The sequence below is a fragment of the Antennarius striatus genome, chromosome 2 (assembly GCF_040054535.1).
Source record: "Antennarius striatus isolate MH-2024 chromosome 2, ASM4005453v1, whole genome shotgun sequence".
Lineage (NCBI taxonomy): Eukaryota > Metazoa > Chordata > Actinopteri > Lophiiformes > Antennariidae > Antennarius > Antennarius striatus.
Genome location: NC_090777.1, coordinates 27,151,590 through 27,164,954, shown reverse-complemented (window position 1 = coordinate 27,164,954; position 13,365 = coordinate 27,151,590). Strand labels below are relative to the sequence as shown.

At 41.2% G+C, this 13,365-nt stretch overlaps 1 protein-coding gene across 1 annotated transcript; it reads left to right on the top strand.

Moving 5' to 3' along the window:
* The first annotated feature begins 501 nt into the window (after positions 1–501).
* On the top strand, positions 502–12,704 carry wnt5a (wingless-type MMTV integration site family, member 5a). The gene is made up of 5 exons (XM_068336351.1): positions 502–1,544; positions 4,364–4,512; positions 6,443–6,690; positions 9,335–9,627; positions 10,805–12,704. Exons 2-5 carry the CDS (start codon positions 4,376–4,378, stop codon positions 11,261–11,263), a joined length of 1,137 nt encoding a protein of 378 aa, XP_068192452.1. The 5' UTR covers positions 502–1,544; positions 4,364–4,375; the 3' UTR covers positions 11,264–12,704.
* The last annotated feature ends 661 nt before the right edge of the window (positions 12,705–13,365 follow it).

The following is a 13,365-nucleotide window of genomic DNA, read 5'->3' as shown; positions in this document are numbered from 1 at the left end:
AATGTACCATAAAATAATAATTACCGTAATGACGGTAATGTTCACAGGCCTTCTGGTGATGAGAGCAGCCTGTATAAGCACATGATATGGACCCGCTAGTCTTGATTTTTCTGAGTGGTAATTCGATCTGCTTGCCAGTGAAAATCCTAACTTTTCTCTGGTATGGATAGCGTAATAGCCTCAGGTGCTTTATACGTTTATTTTAGGTAATGGAGACGCTTGTTTTGTTACAGCCTGTTCAGTCTCTCTCTCTCTCTCTCTCTCTCTCTCTCTCTCTCTCTCTCTCTCTCTCTCTCTCTCTCTCTCTCTCTCTCTCTCTCTCTCTCTCTCTCATCCCCTCTCTCCTTCTTTCTCTCTCTCTCTCCTCCCCTCTCTCCTTCTTTCTCTATTTCTCTCTCTCTCCTCCGTCTCCATGATTTTACCTGCACTCAAATTCCTCGGTTCTTGAAAGTTAGTGGTTGAAAGTAGAAAAAAAAAAGGGGGGACTTGGAAGTAACCAGAAGCGCATGCGCCACATGGAGTATTAGCGGTGCGCATCCATGCTGCAGTCTGCTAGTTTGCGAGAGGAGGCGACTGACTCAGGTGAGACAGAGAGGGGACGGAGAGAGGGGAGGATAGTTGGAGACAAGCTTTCATACACTGACACACAGTGGAGGGGACGTCAGACTCGGAAGACTCAGCTGTTGTCCACACGCAGCGCTCCTTTCCTCCGCCTGGCACCGTGCGTACTCGCCAAGCCACACTGGAGATAGTCCGCGCGGAAAGTTTTTTTTTTTTGGAGCGTACAGTCTGGAGCCAATTAATTGAGGCATCTTTTTTTTTGTTTATTTACTTTTTTTTGCGAGGTGGATGACTTCCTTTTTTTGTATGTGAGGACTTTTAACTCGGGTGGATGAATTGTTAAAAGACGCCTCTTTTGCACAGAATGGAAGGTAAATTGACAAGTCGTCTGTGGCTGGGATCTCCTTGTGGATCTTTCTACAGGGAAAACGCGCTGTGACCTGAGCGTGGATTTACCGTTCACAAGATCTGCAGTGTTATTTGGTTTTGATAGTCAGGTTATAATCGGGAACATTTTCTTTTATTTAGTTTTGGGACTAATAAATTACGCATCATTTTCTGATCGAAGAGAGTCGACAAAGTATACCTGACATTTCCACCAGTTGGCACTTCGGGTTGCAGTGGGTGGTTTTATTTAATTGTTGCCACAGAGTCACACATTTTGATGGTAAACTAAGTGATCGCTTCCTCACGCCGCCTTTGGACATTTTTATTCATCCCGCTGCTTCCGACCGGACTTCCAAACAATTTGGCGCACGGGGCGCGTTCCAATATTTTTGGAACGACCGTGAACTTCTAACTGACGCGTTCCATTCGCTTCACTCCAAACAAGCACTTTGCAAGACATCCGGATAAATCGACGAGTCTTCTCTGCACTGCATCGAAAAGGGACATCGTCGACCCCCCCCCCCTCACGGCCTGCACTGGAATAATTAGTTTGATCTTGCCTGAAGAAAGTGGATTAAACTTCTTGAGTGTTCCTGGTGAGTAGGCGAATGTCACCTTTCTTTGCAGCTGAGTTTATATCTGAATGGGAATTGTGTGTTTCAGTGGAATTCATACTAATTCCTGGATGTGGACAAAAGTTCTTGACAGATGTGATGTGTGAAACATGGTGCCTCTAACCCCCAACACCCCCCCCCCCCGCAACCCACCTGCGCCTTGATTGTGACCCATGTCAGTGTCAGGTTTGGCAAATAAACTCTGGCAAACTGATCATAAGTCACGTTTTAAAGAGCGTTTAAAACTAAAAATAATTCTTTTTTTCTTTTTCTTTTTTGCTCCATTGTTAAAAATCTCTATTCAAAGACGGGAAATGTTTTCCTGCAACATCTTGTCATCAAACCCTTGTACCTGGCTCCCTCTCCTGGTTTTTTAAAACGACAGGACTGAGTTTAAGAATCTCCGAATTTACGCGGAAAACATTTGAGGAATAACATTCTAGGAATAACTGCTGTTTGACAAAACGTGAAACGGTTTTATCAGATCGATCCAATGTTGTTGTTGTTGTTGTTGTTTTTTGTCCAATACATGCAAATACACAACCAAACAGGATAAAAATAATCGTCATCATACATTTTATTCAACGTTTAAAATGTGCAGGTCATGCTGTAAATAAAGCTGATTATAAATCATCGTGTCACTGAGTGAGATGGTCAGAATTGGATGCTTAATGCATTCCCTTCACATTTTCCAAAACGTGCAAGGGTTTTTTTTAAAAATTATTATTATTGTATGTGAAATCGTGAGGCGAAAAGTGCCAGGAAAAGAAAATAAAAAGAACGAAATTCACAAGAATGAATAATGTCTCAAATATAAATGGTACCCAAACGGTTTCATGTAAACATAGTTTTAGTGTTAATCGATTTGCTCCCGTGTGACCCCTTTAAAGTAACCTCGTATGTGATCCTTTGTAACAGCAGCGCATAATATTGTGTTATCCTGTTAATGTTCTTTAATTCGATTTTTGAAACTTGCCAAATTTGATGCCACTTTTGCCACAAAAAAAATCAGCAATGTTCTAAATGAAATGTTCCATCAGGGTCAAATCGTTTCAAGGATCACGGGGTGCACGATTTCCACACAGACCCTGTGTAGGATTTAAGTGTCTACTGTTTAAAAAAAAAAAAAAGAGTTGTGTACAGTGTTGAAAAGCTGCAGTTAATGAATGGATGAAAACGCATTAGGCCATTAATTAAAAAATAAGAGCTTCGTGACTGAGTATTGTGGCAACAATAATTATTGTTCTGTGCTCTGATTGGCTAAAACTCAAAGTGGAATGCGAGATAATTGCAAGCACCTGTTTCATAACAGTTTAAACGCGAATACGCTGTGCACCATTTGTCTTTTCCGTATTTCTGCTGTTTTTTTAAAAAAAAAAAAAATCAAAAACATGTAATTGTAGAATTTGAATTATCTGTGAATCAAACCCGCTGCAGCGTAACAGCTCATTATGTTTGTTTAAAAGTGTTAAACTGCCACACTTGAAGAACTAGTAGGAATAGAACCTCCCCAGCTGTTAGGCCTACCGGAGAGGCGCGCCGCGCACTGCTGAAAGCGCGTACCCGTCTCTGCGTGTGTGCGCGAACGCGTGATGGTGAACTTGGCCTTGTCTTTAATGAGTATTAAGCAGGAATTCATCCACTTTTCAACCCTGGAAAATCACGCAGCGGGACAAATTAGAGCTGCTCCGAGTCCCAAAATTCTCACACACAAACACCGGCACGTCGTTTTACCTCGGAACTGCGGGTGTGGGCAAATTATTTAAATACACGCTCTGTTCTTAGACCAGAATACCATATCAGTCAAGGTGACGAGGTTGTCTGCTGATCATTTATAGTCTTCTTTATTAATTCCTTAGTTAATTTTCGGATAAAACCACCGCCGAAGTGTAACCCAAGTCCCAGTCTCACATCGAGCCGTTCTTCTATTAATAAATATGAAAATAAGTTAGAATATAATTAGACTGACATAATCATTATTTGTCACATTACATGTTTAATATATCATAGTTCCCGCAAAGGGAAGAATTTTCAAAAATTAAGACTTATTTGATTTCCATGTTTTGTATAATCTCCTCTTAACCCCCTTTAAATATTTTTAGATGTTTTATAATGAAAACTAAATTTCTGAATTTGTCACAATTTTATTCATTTGGAAGACTATTTCTTTACACAATCTAACAAAACGAACGTCCATCACCAGACACAAATCCTATCAGGCCTGCCTAGATAGGGAAAAAAAAAGAGATTAAAACAAATCAAACTCAGATTTGAGATCTATTTGTTTTTTATTAAAGTAATCCATGTTTTCACTGACAATTCAATCATAAATGTTGGTAAAGAATCTAACAGTTTAGTTTTGACCTTCACACAGAACTTGCTGCTCATGTAGTCTGGCTCCCTATCTGTCCGTCAGTCTCAGCCTTTGTGCGTCTCTTTCTCTAAAGCGAACTGTCGGGAATGTTTCCAGATGGGGTTTCATGGTTGGTGTGTCTTCTCCGGCTGCACGTCTATCAGTCTTATGTGATTCACACTCAGACCTGCTGCCAAATGACTTCTCTGCTCTGCAAGCACTGAGGCCTCAGTCATCTCAATACACACATACACATAAACATGGACAGCCGTGGTGCTTGTTTGCATGTAAAAGACAGAATTGTTCCTGCATCCTTTTAATACATTTTGAAATCCCAGGTGTCTTCCTCAGTTTGCTTTTCTGTATTTAATATACACTGTGTGTAAGACGGAAACCTCCGGACAGGCAGGCGGCTGACATGCATTCTTTTTTTTCTGTCCTCCATCAGATCAGCAGCAGTATGAACCTGGGGCTGGGCTGTGTGAGTCGGCCAGTTTGCTGGCCCTGTGGCAGTTTGTTGGACTCCAGACACTGTGTTTTTGCCCTCACAGTCCTCACACTCCTCATGCAAGTGGTGGTGGAGGCCAACTCATGGTGGTATGCATCAACTTTCTCTCCATATGTCCCCGAATCCTGTGTGTATTGTTTGTGGAAAATGCTTTTTTTGTGTGTGTGTGTGTGTGTGTGTTTTTGTGGCCGATGGTGATTGTCAGCTTTCTAAAGTAATTTTCTCATCCAGATCAGATATGTTTGTAATTGAGTTAGCAATGCCTGAGGAGGCTGACGGCATGAAAAAAAATATTTAGTCCACTAATCCACTCTTTAACATAGTCAGATTCATTCTATTTCTCTGTGTGTACGTGTGTGTGCCCCTTTGGTAAAGAAGCTAAAAAATGCTGACTGTAGCACATAAGTTTTTCAGGACGACCTTTCTTCTCCTTTTTATTTTATTTTTTTCACATTTTGCAAAAAATAAAACAAAATATATAACAGAAAACGCTGAACACTGTGGTTTATGTGTTGATGTCCAAACACTTTGCAGACATGAATGCTACGTGTGATTGCATGTTTGTTTGTGCAGACACTCATTCTGTTTGTCAGTCTCACGAGAAGCACCACTCAAAGCAAATCACAAGACTTCACATCCTGTGGCTGCTTTTTTTTTTTTTTTCTTCCCGACTAATTATTTCCCAGTTTGAGTGCTTGTAGACGAAGCAGCGTGTACAGGAAACCCACATGTTCTGTGTAGCAGTTTTTATTCACTTCTAACGCGTGGATCAAACATAGTGTTGATATTGTGTGGTGATGTCTCAATTATATGAAAAGAATAATTTAAACAAACAACACGAAGAGGATTTATGCAAATAAACTTCTTAATTGTCTGAGCTAAGTGAGTGACTGCCTTAGAGTTTAAATTATGGGTTGGATCGCGGATCGCATTTGAGGATTCGCACATTCTGACAGACTTTTCAGAAAGCTTGGAGCTCAAACTGTGTGTGTCTTTCAGTTTCCTCTGCAAGAGGACACACAGGTGTGAATGATTTAGAGTGTTGGAGCTGTAGGCCAGCTAACTGTACGCATGTGTGAATGTCAGTGTTGTTTGAGCACACAAACTGTGTGTATGTTGTGTTTGTTTTTTTTTCGTACATGTGTATACTGTATGCTGTGTGTATTCAGTGTGAGTTCTCACTGCTGACTTTCCCCAGGCGTTCAGGTTACACTAGAGGCTAATTCTCTTTCTCTTAGGGCTCAGGGATGGGCTGCTCTAATTGTGCTGTGGCTTGGAACCAGATGCTCATACTAGTGTTCCACTCTCTCCGTTTCAACTGTTTTTATCCCTCTCTCCCTTCATTTCCAGTCCATTTTTATTCCCTGTTTTTCTCTTAGACAGAATTGAGTGGAGCTGTTACTTTTGAGGAAATTAGAAGATTTTATTTCCTATACTTTGCTGTCAATTCAGGTTCTCCAGTACGGCTGTATACAAAGCAGAGATCTCCACTCTTGTGTTCACTTGGCGTGAGGAAACAGTCATCAAAAGCTAAAACGCACAGTTTTATTTTAATTGTAGCATGATTTAGTTGGCCAAGTGCTCATGCTTTAAGACATTTCTTCACCACCTGGGTTTAGGATTACTCAAATCAGATCTCAAGCTTGGATTTAAGTCACATTTGTTCTTGGAAAAAAGTGCTTTCTTCAAATTTGCTTTGTGTTTATTCCCTACTCTTTATTTTACAGTTATTCTTACTTTAAAGTTTCTAAATATTTTCTTTGCTTATCTGTGGTTCCATTCGCTGTATCTTCTTAGCCAAAAAAAGTCTAATTAGTGTCATAAAAGCTAAGAGTCTAAAGAGGTGCACGCCATTAAAATAAAACAAGTTGTGCATTTTCTCTGATCGGCGTAGCTCCATATTTGAGAGGAAGAAAGGAATCGACAGAAATCAACTGTTGGCAATGATTAGACTTGAAAACCAGGTCTTAATTGCATAATGAGTGAAAACAACTGTATTATTTGTCTGCTGTCATCAAGGTCTCTGGCAATGAACCCTTTACTGATCCCAGAGGCCTACATCATCGGTGCCCAGCCTCTGTGCAGCCAGCTGGTGGGGCTGTCACAGGGCCAGAAGAAGCTGTGCCAGCTTTACCAGGACCACATGCAATACATCGGCGAAGGCGCCAAGACCGGCATCAGAGAGTGCCAATACCAGTTTAGACATCGGCGCTGGAACTGCAGCACGGTGGACAATTCCTCTGTTTTTGGACGGGTTATGCAAATAGGTAAGAAAGGAACAAAGGAGCAAACTATTTAATATATTGTCCTAAAGCATGTACATGAACACACAGGAGTCGCTACAGCTACAATGTGTTCACGTATACCAACATATGCACATGCATGTCATATATATTCAGCAATGCTATTTAGAATCTGCACATTCTGTGTTCTTTTCTTTCGTCATTCTTCCTTTCTCTGATTAATCACCCCTTTTTTTTGTGTGGGTGTGGGTGTGAAACGTATGGGGCTGCTGATTCTCAGCAGCTGTGTGGAGGGAATAGTTGGTGGGTGAGGTTGCTGGATAAATCACATGTGGCTTTGGGCTGCTGAACTAGCTCCTGACATGGAACAGGAGGGAGGCAGAGAATCTGCTTTTCCCCTCAACCTAGTGTCATTTAAACACAGATACATGAACGCAACCTCTGGACTGTAGCTGCCCCTGTGCATGAAGCTGTGAAAGTGCAGAGTGTATGCGCCCATATTTCACCCGCGTTGTGTGCTTGTGTTCTTTAATGTTGGTGTCATTTGAATTCCGAGCTTTTTTTGTTTTTGGCCAGTTTGAGGCTTTACAGTTTCCTGATTGTTATTCTATAGGTGAATTATTATGAATCCATTCAATCTTAGCGGTGCTATTCTTGTATGATTACCACAGGCTTGGCAACATAGTAGAAAGTTTCAATCAAATCTCCAGAAAAGAGAACAAAAAAAAGCATATTTTCCTTCTTAGATTGAATTCATTGTCTAGATTATGATAAATCTGTCCATTTATTCCTGTTCCCATCCCAGAGTAACTGATGGAATAAATGATGAATGGAATTTCATTTGTGGTGCAGCAGTAAAATATTCAATGCAGTTAACAGCAACATATCCTTCCAAAGAAAATGTGCTACACTTTCTCTGGATTAACTATAAAGCATACTGTCAACACTTATCTCGCTGATCATTTATTTTTACTTCATTTATTTTTGTTGGAAAGTAGTTCCATCACTCAATCGTGACAACATCCGGAGAGGAATCCCAATAACATTGCTTTTTGATATATTAAATCTAATGTTATTTGAAATAAAAGTGAAGTTTATTCACCTGCATTCAAACATCAGGATGGTAACTTTCAAAACCTTGGCATATAAAAGTGAATATATGTAGATGGAGATAGATTTCACCAGAGGTTAAAAACAGTTTCTTTAAACTTAAAGTTAAGCAAACTGCTTACCTTACATGTCACTTTGTGCGCACACACGCACACACACACGCACGGATGCTTTTGCATCACTTTTAGTGAATTTGTTTCTCTCCTTAAACTTCCTCTCATTTTACTCAGCAGTCCTCAAACAGATTTCACAGGCAGACGTTTCTGTCCTTCTTCTGTCCCCCATTACATTCCGATATTGCTCCCATGCTGCACCTCTGTGCTCCTTGTAAATGTGTCCTCCTCTGTCGCCATCCATCCGACAACCTGTTTGACTGGTGATTTAGAGCCAGTGCTCAAGGGGGTGCTGATGTCGCTGGGCTCAGACCATCTCTCCTGTCTGCCTGGCTTGGCATGATTCGATGCGAGTGAGGACTGATGTAGATGCTTGTTTGCCCATTATCAGGTCCACTACTAAACCGGATTAAAAGTTGCACCAAATGAATAAATTCCCCTTTCTCTTAAATGACTTCTGCCCCTGCCAGAATGCTCCATCTGAACATCTTTCAGACTCTCTAAAACGTTTCTTTATTCAATCTTCTGTCATTTTCTTTTACGGCCTCTTGTGATATTCAGTGCATGTGTGTCTCCTTTTCCATTTTTCTCTCTTTTTTTTATCTTTGACATATTTTTCCTGACTTATCTCTTCATTCTTTTCTTTTTCCTTTGTCATCTCTCATTCTCTGTCCATCTGTTATTGTCATTATAGCAAACTCACTAAAATGTTGGCCCAGCAGGTATATGAGCTTTTGGTTTTTATTTCATAGCAGCCCCCGTCTTCACTGTCAGCACATAGTCTCACAGTTTGGTCCGTAGTTCTACAGTCGCTTAGCGCCTCATGTCAGTGTTCTCCTCAAAGTCTCAGGCTTTGCACAGTGGTAGTTTGTATCCATGGTAACTAATTTAAACAATGTTTACATGGGGTTTTTTTTTTTTTTAGAAACTCCCTCTTGCCTGTATAGAGGTTATTCTGAGGGTAGAAACTGTGGGAATTAATTAGAAATATCTTCAGAATGATTCAGTCATGGTAGATAAAGTGAAAGAGCTGTTGTCAGCTTCAATTTGGTTTGAGATGGATGCTGCCTGCTAAGAAGGATGTCCATCACTGGGGGGTGCTCTCTTCTCTCTGGCTGAGGCCCAACAACAGCAAACCAGATTCCACCATTCAACGTGATGGTGATGAGGAGCCTGCAGCACTTGGCTAAAGTGCTCCGTAATCTTAATTGTAGGGCGAATGCTGTCATATGACATCACATCTCATAACACGCATTACTTACTAACTCCTAAAAGAAAATGACAGCTACGCACATTAGGTATAATATAAATACACATACGTGACCTATATATATCAAATCAGTGGATGGATTTGCTAAATCAAAATCATACATTTCATGTCTCATTTGTGCTCATTTCTTTTTAGGTCAAAAGTGACATTACCTTTCCTGTTTCTGTGTCCGCAGGCAGTCGAGAAACGGCGTTCACTTACGCCATCAGCGCAGCAGGGGTGGTGAACGCAGTGAGCCGCGCCTGCAGAGAGGGGGAGCTCTCCAGCTGTGGGTGCAGCCGCGCGGCTCGCCCAAAAGACCTGCCGCGAGATTGGCTGTGGGGCGGCTGCGGGGATAACCTCAACTACGGCTACAGGTTCTCCAAGGAGTTTGTGGATGCGCGCGAGAGGGAGAAGAGCTACCCCAAAGGCTCGTACGAGAGCGCCCGGCTGTTGATGAACCTTCACAATAATGAGGCTGGAAGGAGGGTGAGGCACCAATCCACAAAACACACACCATTGTTAAAGATACAGACACTGGAATGACCAATCAATAGTTAAAAAGAATTGGAAGTGGGACAATCGAGGTCCATCAGATCAGGTCGATTTCCATCCGGAGCACTTTGCCGCATGTTTTCCCCGTCTGTCTCTCCTATGCGTCCATTCAGCAAACCCTCAGGTGTCCCATCAATGAAAGAGAAAAATATGAATAACAAAAGGAAGTGTCAACACAACAAGTGTGACCCCAGTCAGAGTGCTTGAGGTAATGAATGTGTTATATCCTCAACGGTACATAAACTTTTGACAGCTACCTCGCTCTACCTGGCAAGTGAATATAGTTCCAACCAATATCCAAAGATTTAATTCCATGTGTTTTCCATCATCAAGAAGATTGATGGTGGGGTTTTTTTTTTTTTGTTTGCACTGGATATCAAAAATAGGTGCAGTCATTGTCTGCAGCCATAAGTTGGATACACACAGATGCTCGGGTCTACACACTGCTGTGTTTTGTGTTCACGTTGTCAGTTTATTGGTCAACTTCGGAACAAGTTGAGGGTGATTTGGAAAAAAATTCTGATTATAAAGCTTTACGGACACCACATTGCTGTTAGTCTATTAATATCGTTCTTCAAGACCTGGTGATTGTTTATGACCATTCACATCCAGGCAGATACGACTTGTTATGATCAGGTCATAGCAGATCATATCTGCTATGACCTGATCATGTCAAAATAGGACAGCAATTGTGTAATCTGAACCCAGCACAACAACTCAAGTCAGCTTTCCCCTCCCAAGGCTCGGATTTGTGGTGAGATGGTGTCATTGAAGGCAGCTCTCAATTTTCTGTTCCTTTCCAAACATCTTGAAACCACCTCTAAGAAAAAGTCATGCCAAATATCTGTTGCCAGGCTGGTCTCTTTCAAGAGGAACAAATATGTTGACAATGTTTTATTCAATGCACTGTTTGAGACCTGGACGAAATCCGTCACTCCTTCATGGCAAAATAATGGTTTATGAGATCATGAATAGATCATTGTACAAATATTCCCATAAACAGGGTCACATTGGTCAATGTGAAGCATGTGTCGCATATCTTTCTGTAATTTGTCATTTTTTTGTCAATTCTTCATCTTGTAATAAGTCCGGTTATTTCTATTCTGTGTAGACTGTGTCAGACCTTGCCCACGTGTCCTGCAAGTGCCACGGTGTATCAGGCTCCTGCAGCTTGAAGACTTGCTGGCTGCAGTTGGCTGACTTCCGCAAGGTTGGCGATGCGCTGAAGGAAAAGTACGACAGCGCCGCCTCCATGAAGCTCAACTCCCGTGGGAAGATGGTGCAAATGCACAGCAAGTTCAACGCTCCCACGAGCCACGACCTGGTCTACATCGAGGGCAGTCCAGACTACTGCCTGAGAAACCAAACCACGGGCTCTCTGGGCACAGTGGGGCGCCTTTGCAACAAGACCTCGGAAGGCATGGACGGGTGCGAGCTGATGTGCTGCGGGCGCGGTTACGACCAGTACAAGGCCCAGATAGTGGAGCGCTGCCACTGCAAGTTCCACTGGTGCTGCTACGTCAAGTGCAAGCGTTGCACCAAAATCGTAGACCAATTCGTCTGCAAGTGAGAAGAGGAGCGTCGCCTGTGTGTGTTTTGCTTGCTGATGATGGGCATACATCTGTATGTGTTCATGAGCAGAAGAGCATAGGAGTTTGAACAGAGAGAGAATGGAAGAAACTATATAAATTATATTTATAGAGTTAAACAATTATGCCATTGCAAAGAAACTGACTTTTTTTTTTCAGAAAAAAATCTTATGTCTTCAGAAACTGAGAGTATCATGAAATATTTATTTTGAGATTTTTATGTTTTTATTTGGCCTAGTCATCACCAGCCAGTTATAACCCGTTTAAGTGCCTAAAACTGTCTGGAAAGTGCCCCATCCCTACCTACCCCCCACACCCCAGCTAACCCCTTGCCCTTTTTAATTTCAAAAAAACACCATTTTTCTTGTCGAGTGGTTCACACTAGTAACAAAATTGAACTGAGCTTCCCATTTCCTAAGAAGCGTAGTGTGAATTTACAGCATAGTTGGTTGTTGCTGTTGTCTGAGAATGACTGTATAGAGGAGAACACCTGTGTGCTGTAGTTTATGGATGTGTTTCTTTCATTCTTATTCCCAAAGCAGCCTTCACATCCTTACTGAAGTCTAATTGTCCCTTCTCACCGCATATAGAATAAGGAATACAGAGGGTTCGTACGAGGACAATGGGTACAATAAGAGGGCTGTTTTGGGGATTAGACCATTCAGTAAGCTGTCCCAGAAACCTTTCGAGTTCCCCAGGTGCTGCAACAAGCCCTCCTCCATTATGCACTTTGATACAGAAGGTTAAACCTGTCTGTACGTGTCTGTTCAGCTGTTTTTCTATCAATATTATAGCCTACATTCTTTTCCATATTAATTCAGATTATCCATTTAACATTATTCTACAATACTTAACATGGTTCGAGTATATATGGGCAATGTTGTGGTTACAGTGGTGAAATATTTCATGCTCTGTGTATATAGTATGTCTAGCCAATCAATCAGTAAACTAGTTATTGTCTTTTACCAGATCCTCCCTTTTAAGCTAAGATACAAAATCATCATCATCATCATAATTCAGTTTTTATTCAGACGTCTCCAAACTGTTTAAGCAACTTTAAAAAAAAGTTTTTTTCCACTCATTAATCCGGCTCTTCACATGTTTTTGTAAAGGGAAATGCACCTTATTGTTTCGAAACACAAATTCTTTGTCACTTCGTTTTTAATGTTACACTTTTTATGTCACGGATGTTGAGATTTGATCATTGCCACAGATATCCAGTACCACTCAGTTAACTGTTCACTATCCCTGTGATGATTCTTAATAAACAAACTTTCTGCCGATCCAACTATGTATATTTATAAGCTTCTCATGAATTTTGAGGTTTATTAAATGTAATGTGTTATAGCTGATATTTTGTTACTTTTTACAAGTTGGTCCGATGTTCTACTTTGTTTCAATAAATATCAAATGTAAAACCTGTAGAGAAGTATTTACTCACAGTATTCTTGTTGCATTCAAGACTGTTTTTCCTCCTCAGATAAATCTTTTTTTTTTTGTCCGTAAACATAACTGAACATGTTTATTTTCTTCAAATGCATACCATAATGTGACTACAAATTCCACCTATCAACACCCTACTTGAGGGATTTTCTGAACCAAGGTAACATTTCTTCATTCACCTTTGGGCATATTTAGTGACACATTCAATCTCCTTTTGGATGAAAATTGTCCTCAACTTGTTCCGACATACAATCGTATGTTGTGTACAAGAGACGAGGAGACTTTGCTTCAGGGCTTTGGAAGACTGTCTGAAAATTGGGTTGTCTCTCAGGAGGGTGGTTGAGGTTGTACCCTGAGCACCCTCCGATGATCTGGTGAATAAGGATCAGTTAATGGAATGATTAATCATGTTGTGTCACGAGAATAGGAAGAGGGGGATTTTCAGTGGTGAGCTCTCTGGAAGACAACTGAGCCTTATCAGAGACCGCTGGAGCTCAAGAGGGGATGCAGAGGACAGGAGGGAAGATTGGGTAATAAGAGACGGGATTACATGAGGACTGGATGAGAGGGTAATAATAGGTAGAGGGATTGTGAGAGAAGAGGCCTGAGGCAGAGGAGCACAGAAAAAAAATGCTTCAAA

Coding starts and splice junctions, on each gene's coding strand:
- wnt5a (XM_068336351.1), top strand. CDS start 4,376: ATGAACCTGGGGCTGGGCTGTGTGAGTCGGCCAGTTTGCTGGCCCTGT. Junction 6,691..9,334: donor TGGACGGGTTATGCAAATAG/GTAAGAAAGGAA, acceptor CTGTGTCCGCAG/GCAGTCGAGAAACGGCGTTC. Junction 9,628..10,804: donor ATAATGAGGCTGGAAGGAGG/GTGAGGCACCAA, acceptor TATTCTGTGTAG/ACTGTGTCAGACCTTGCCCA.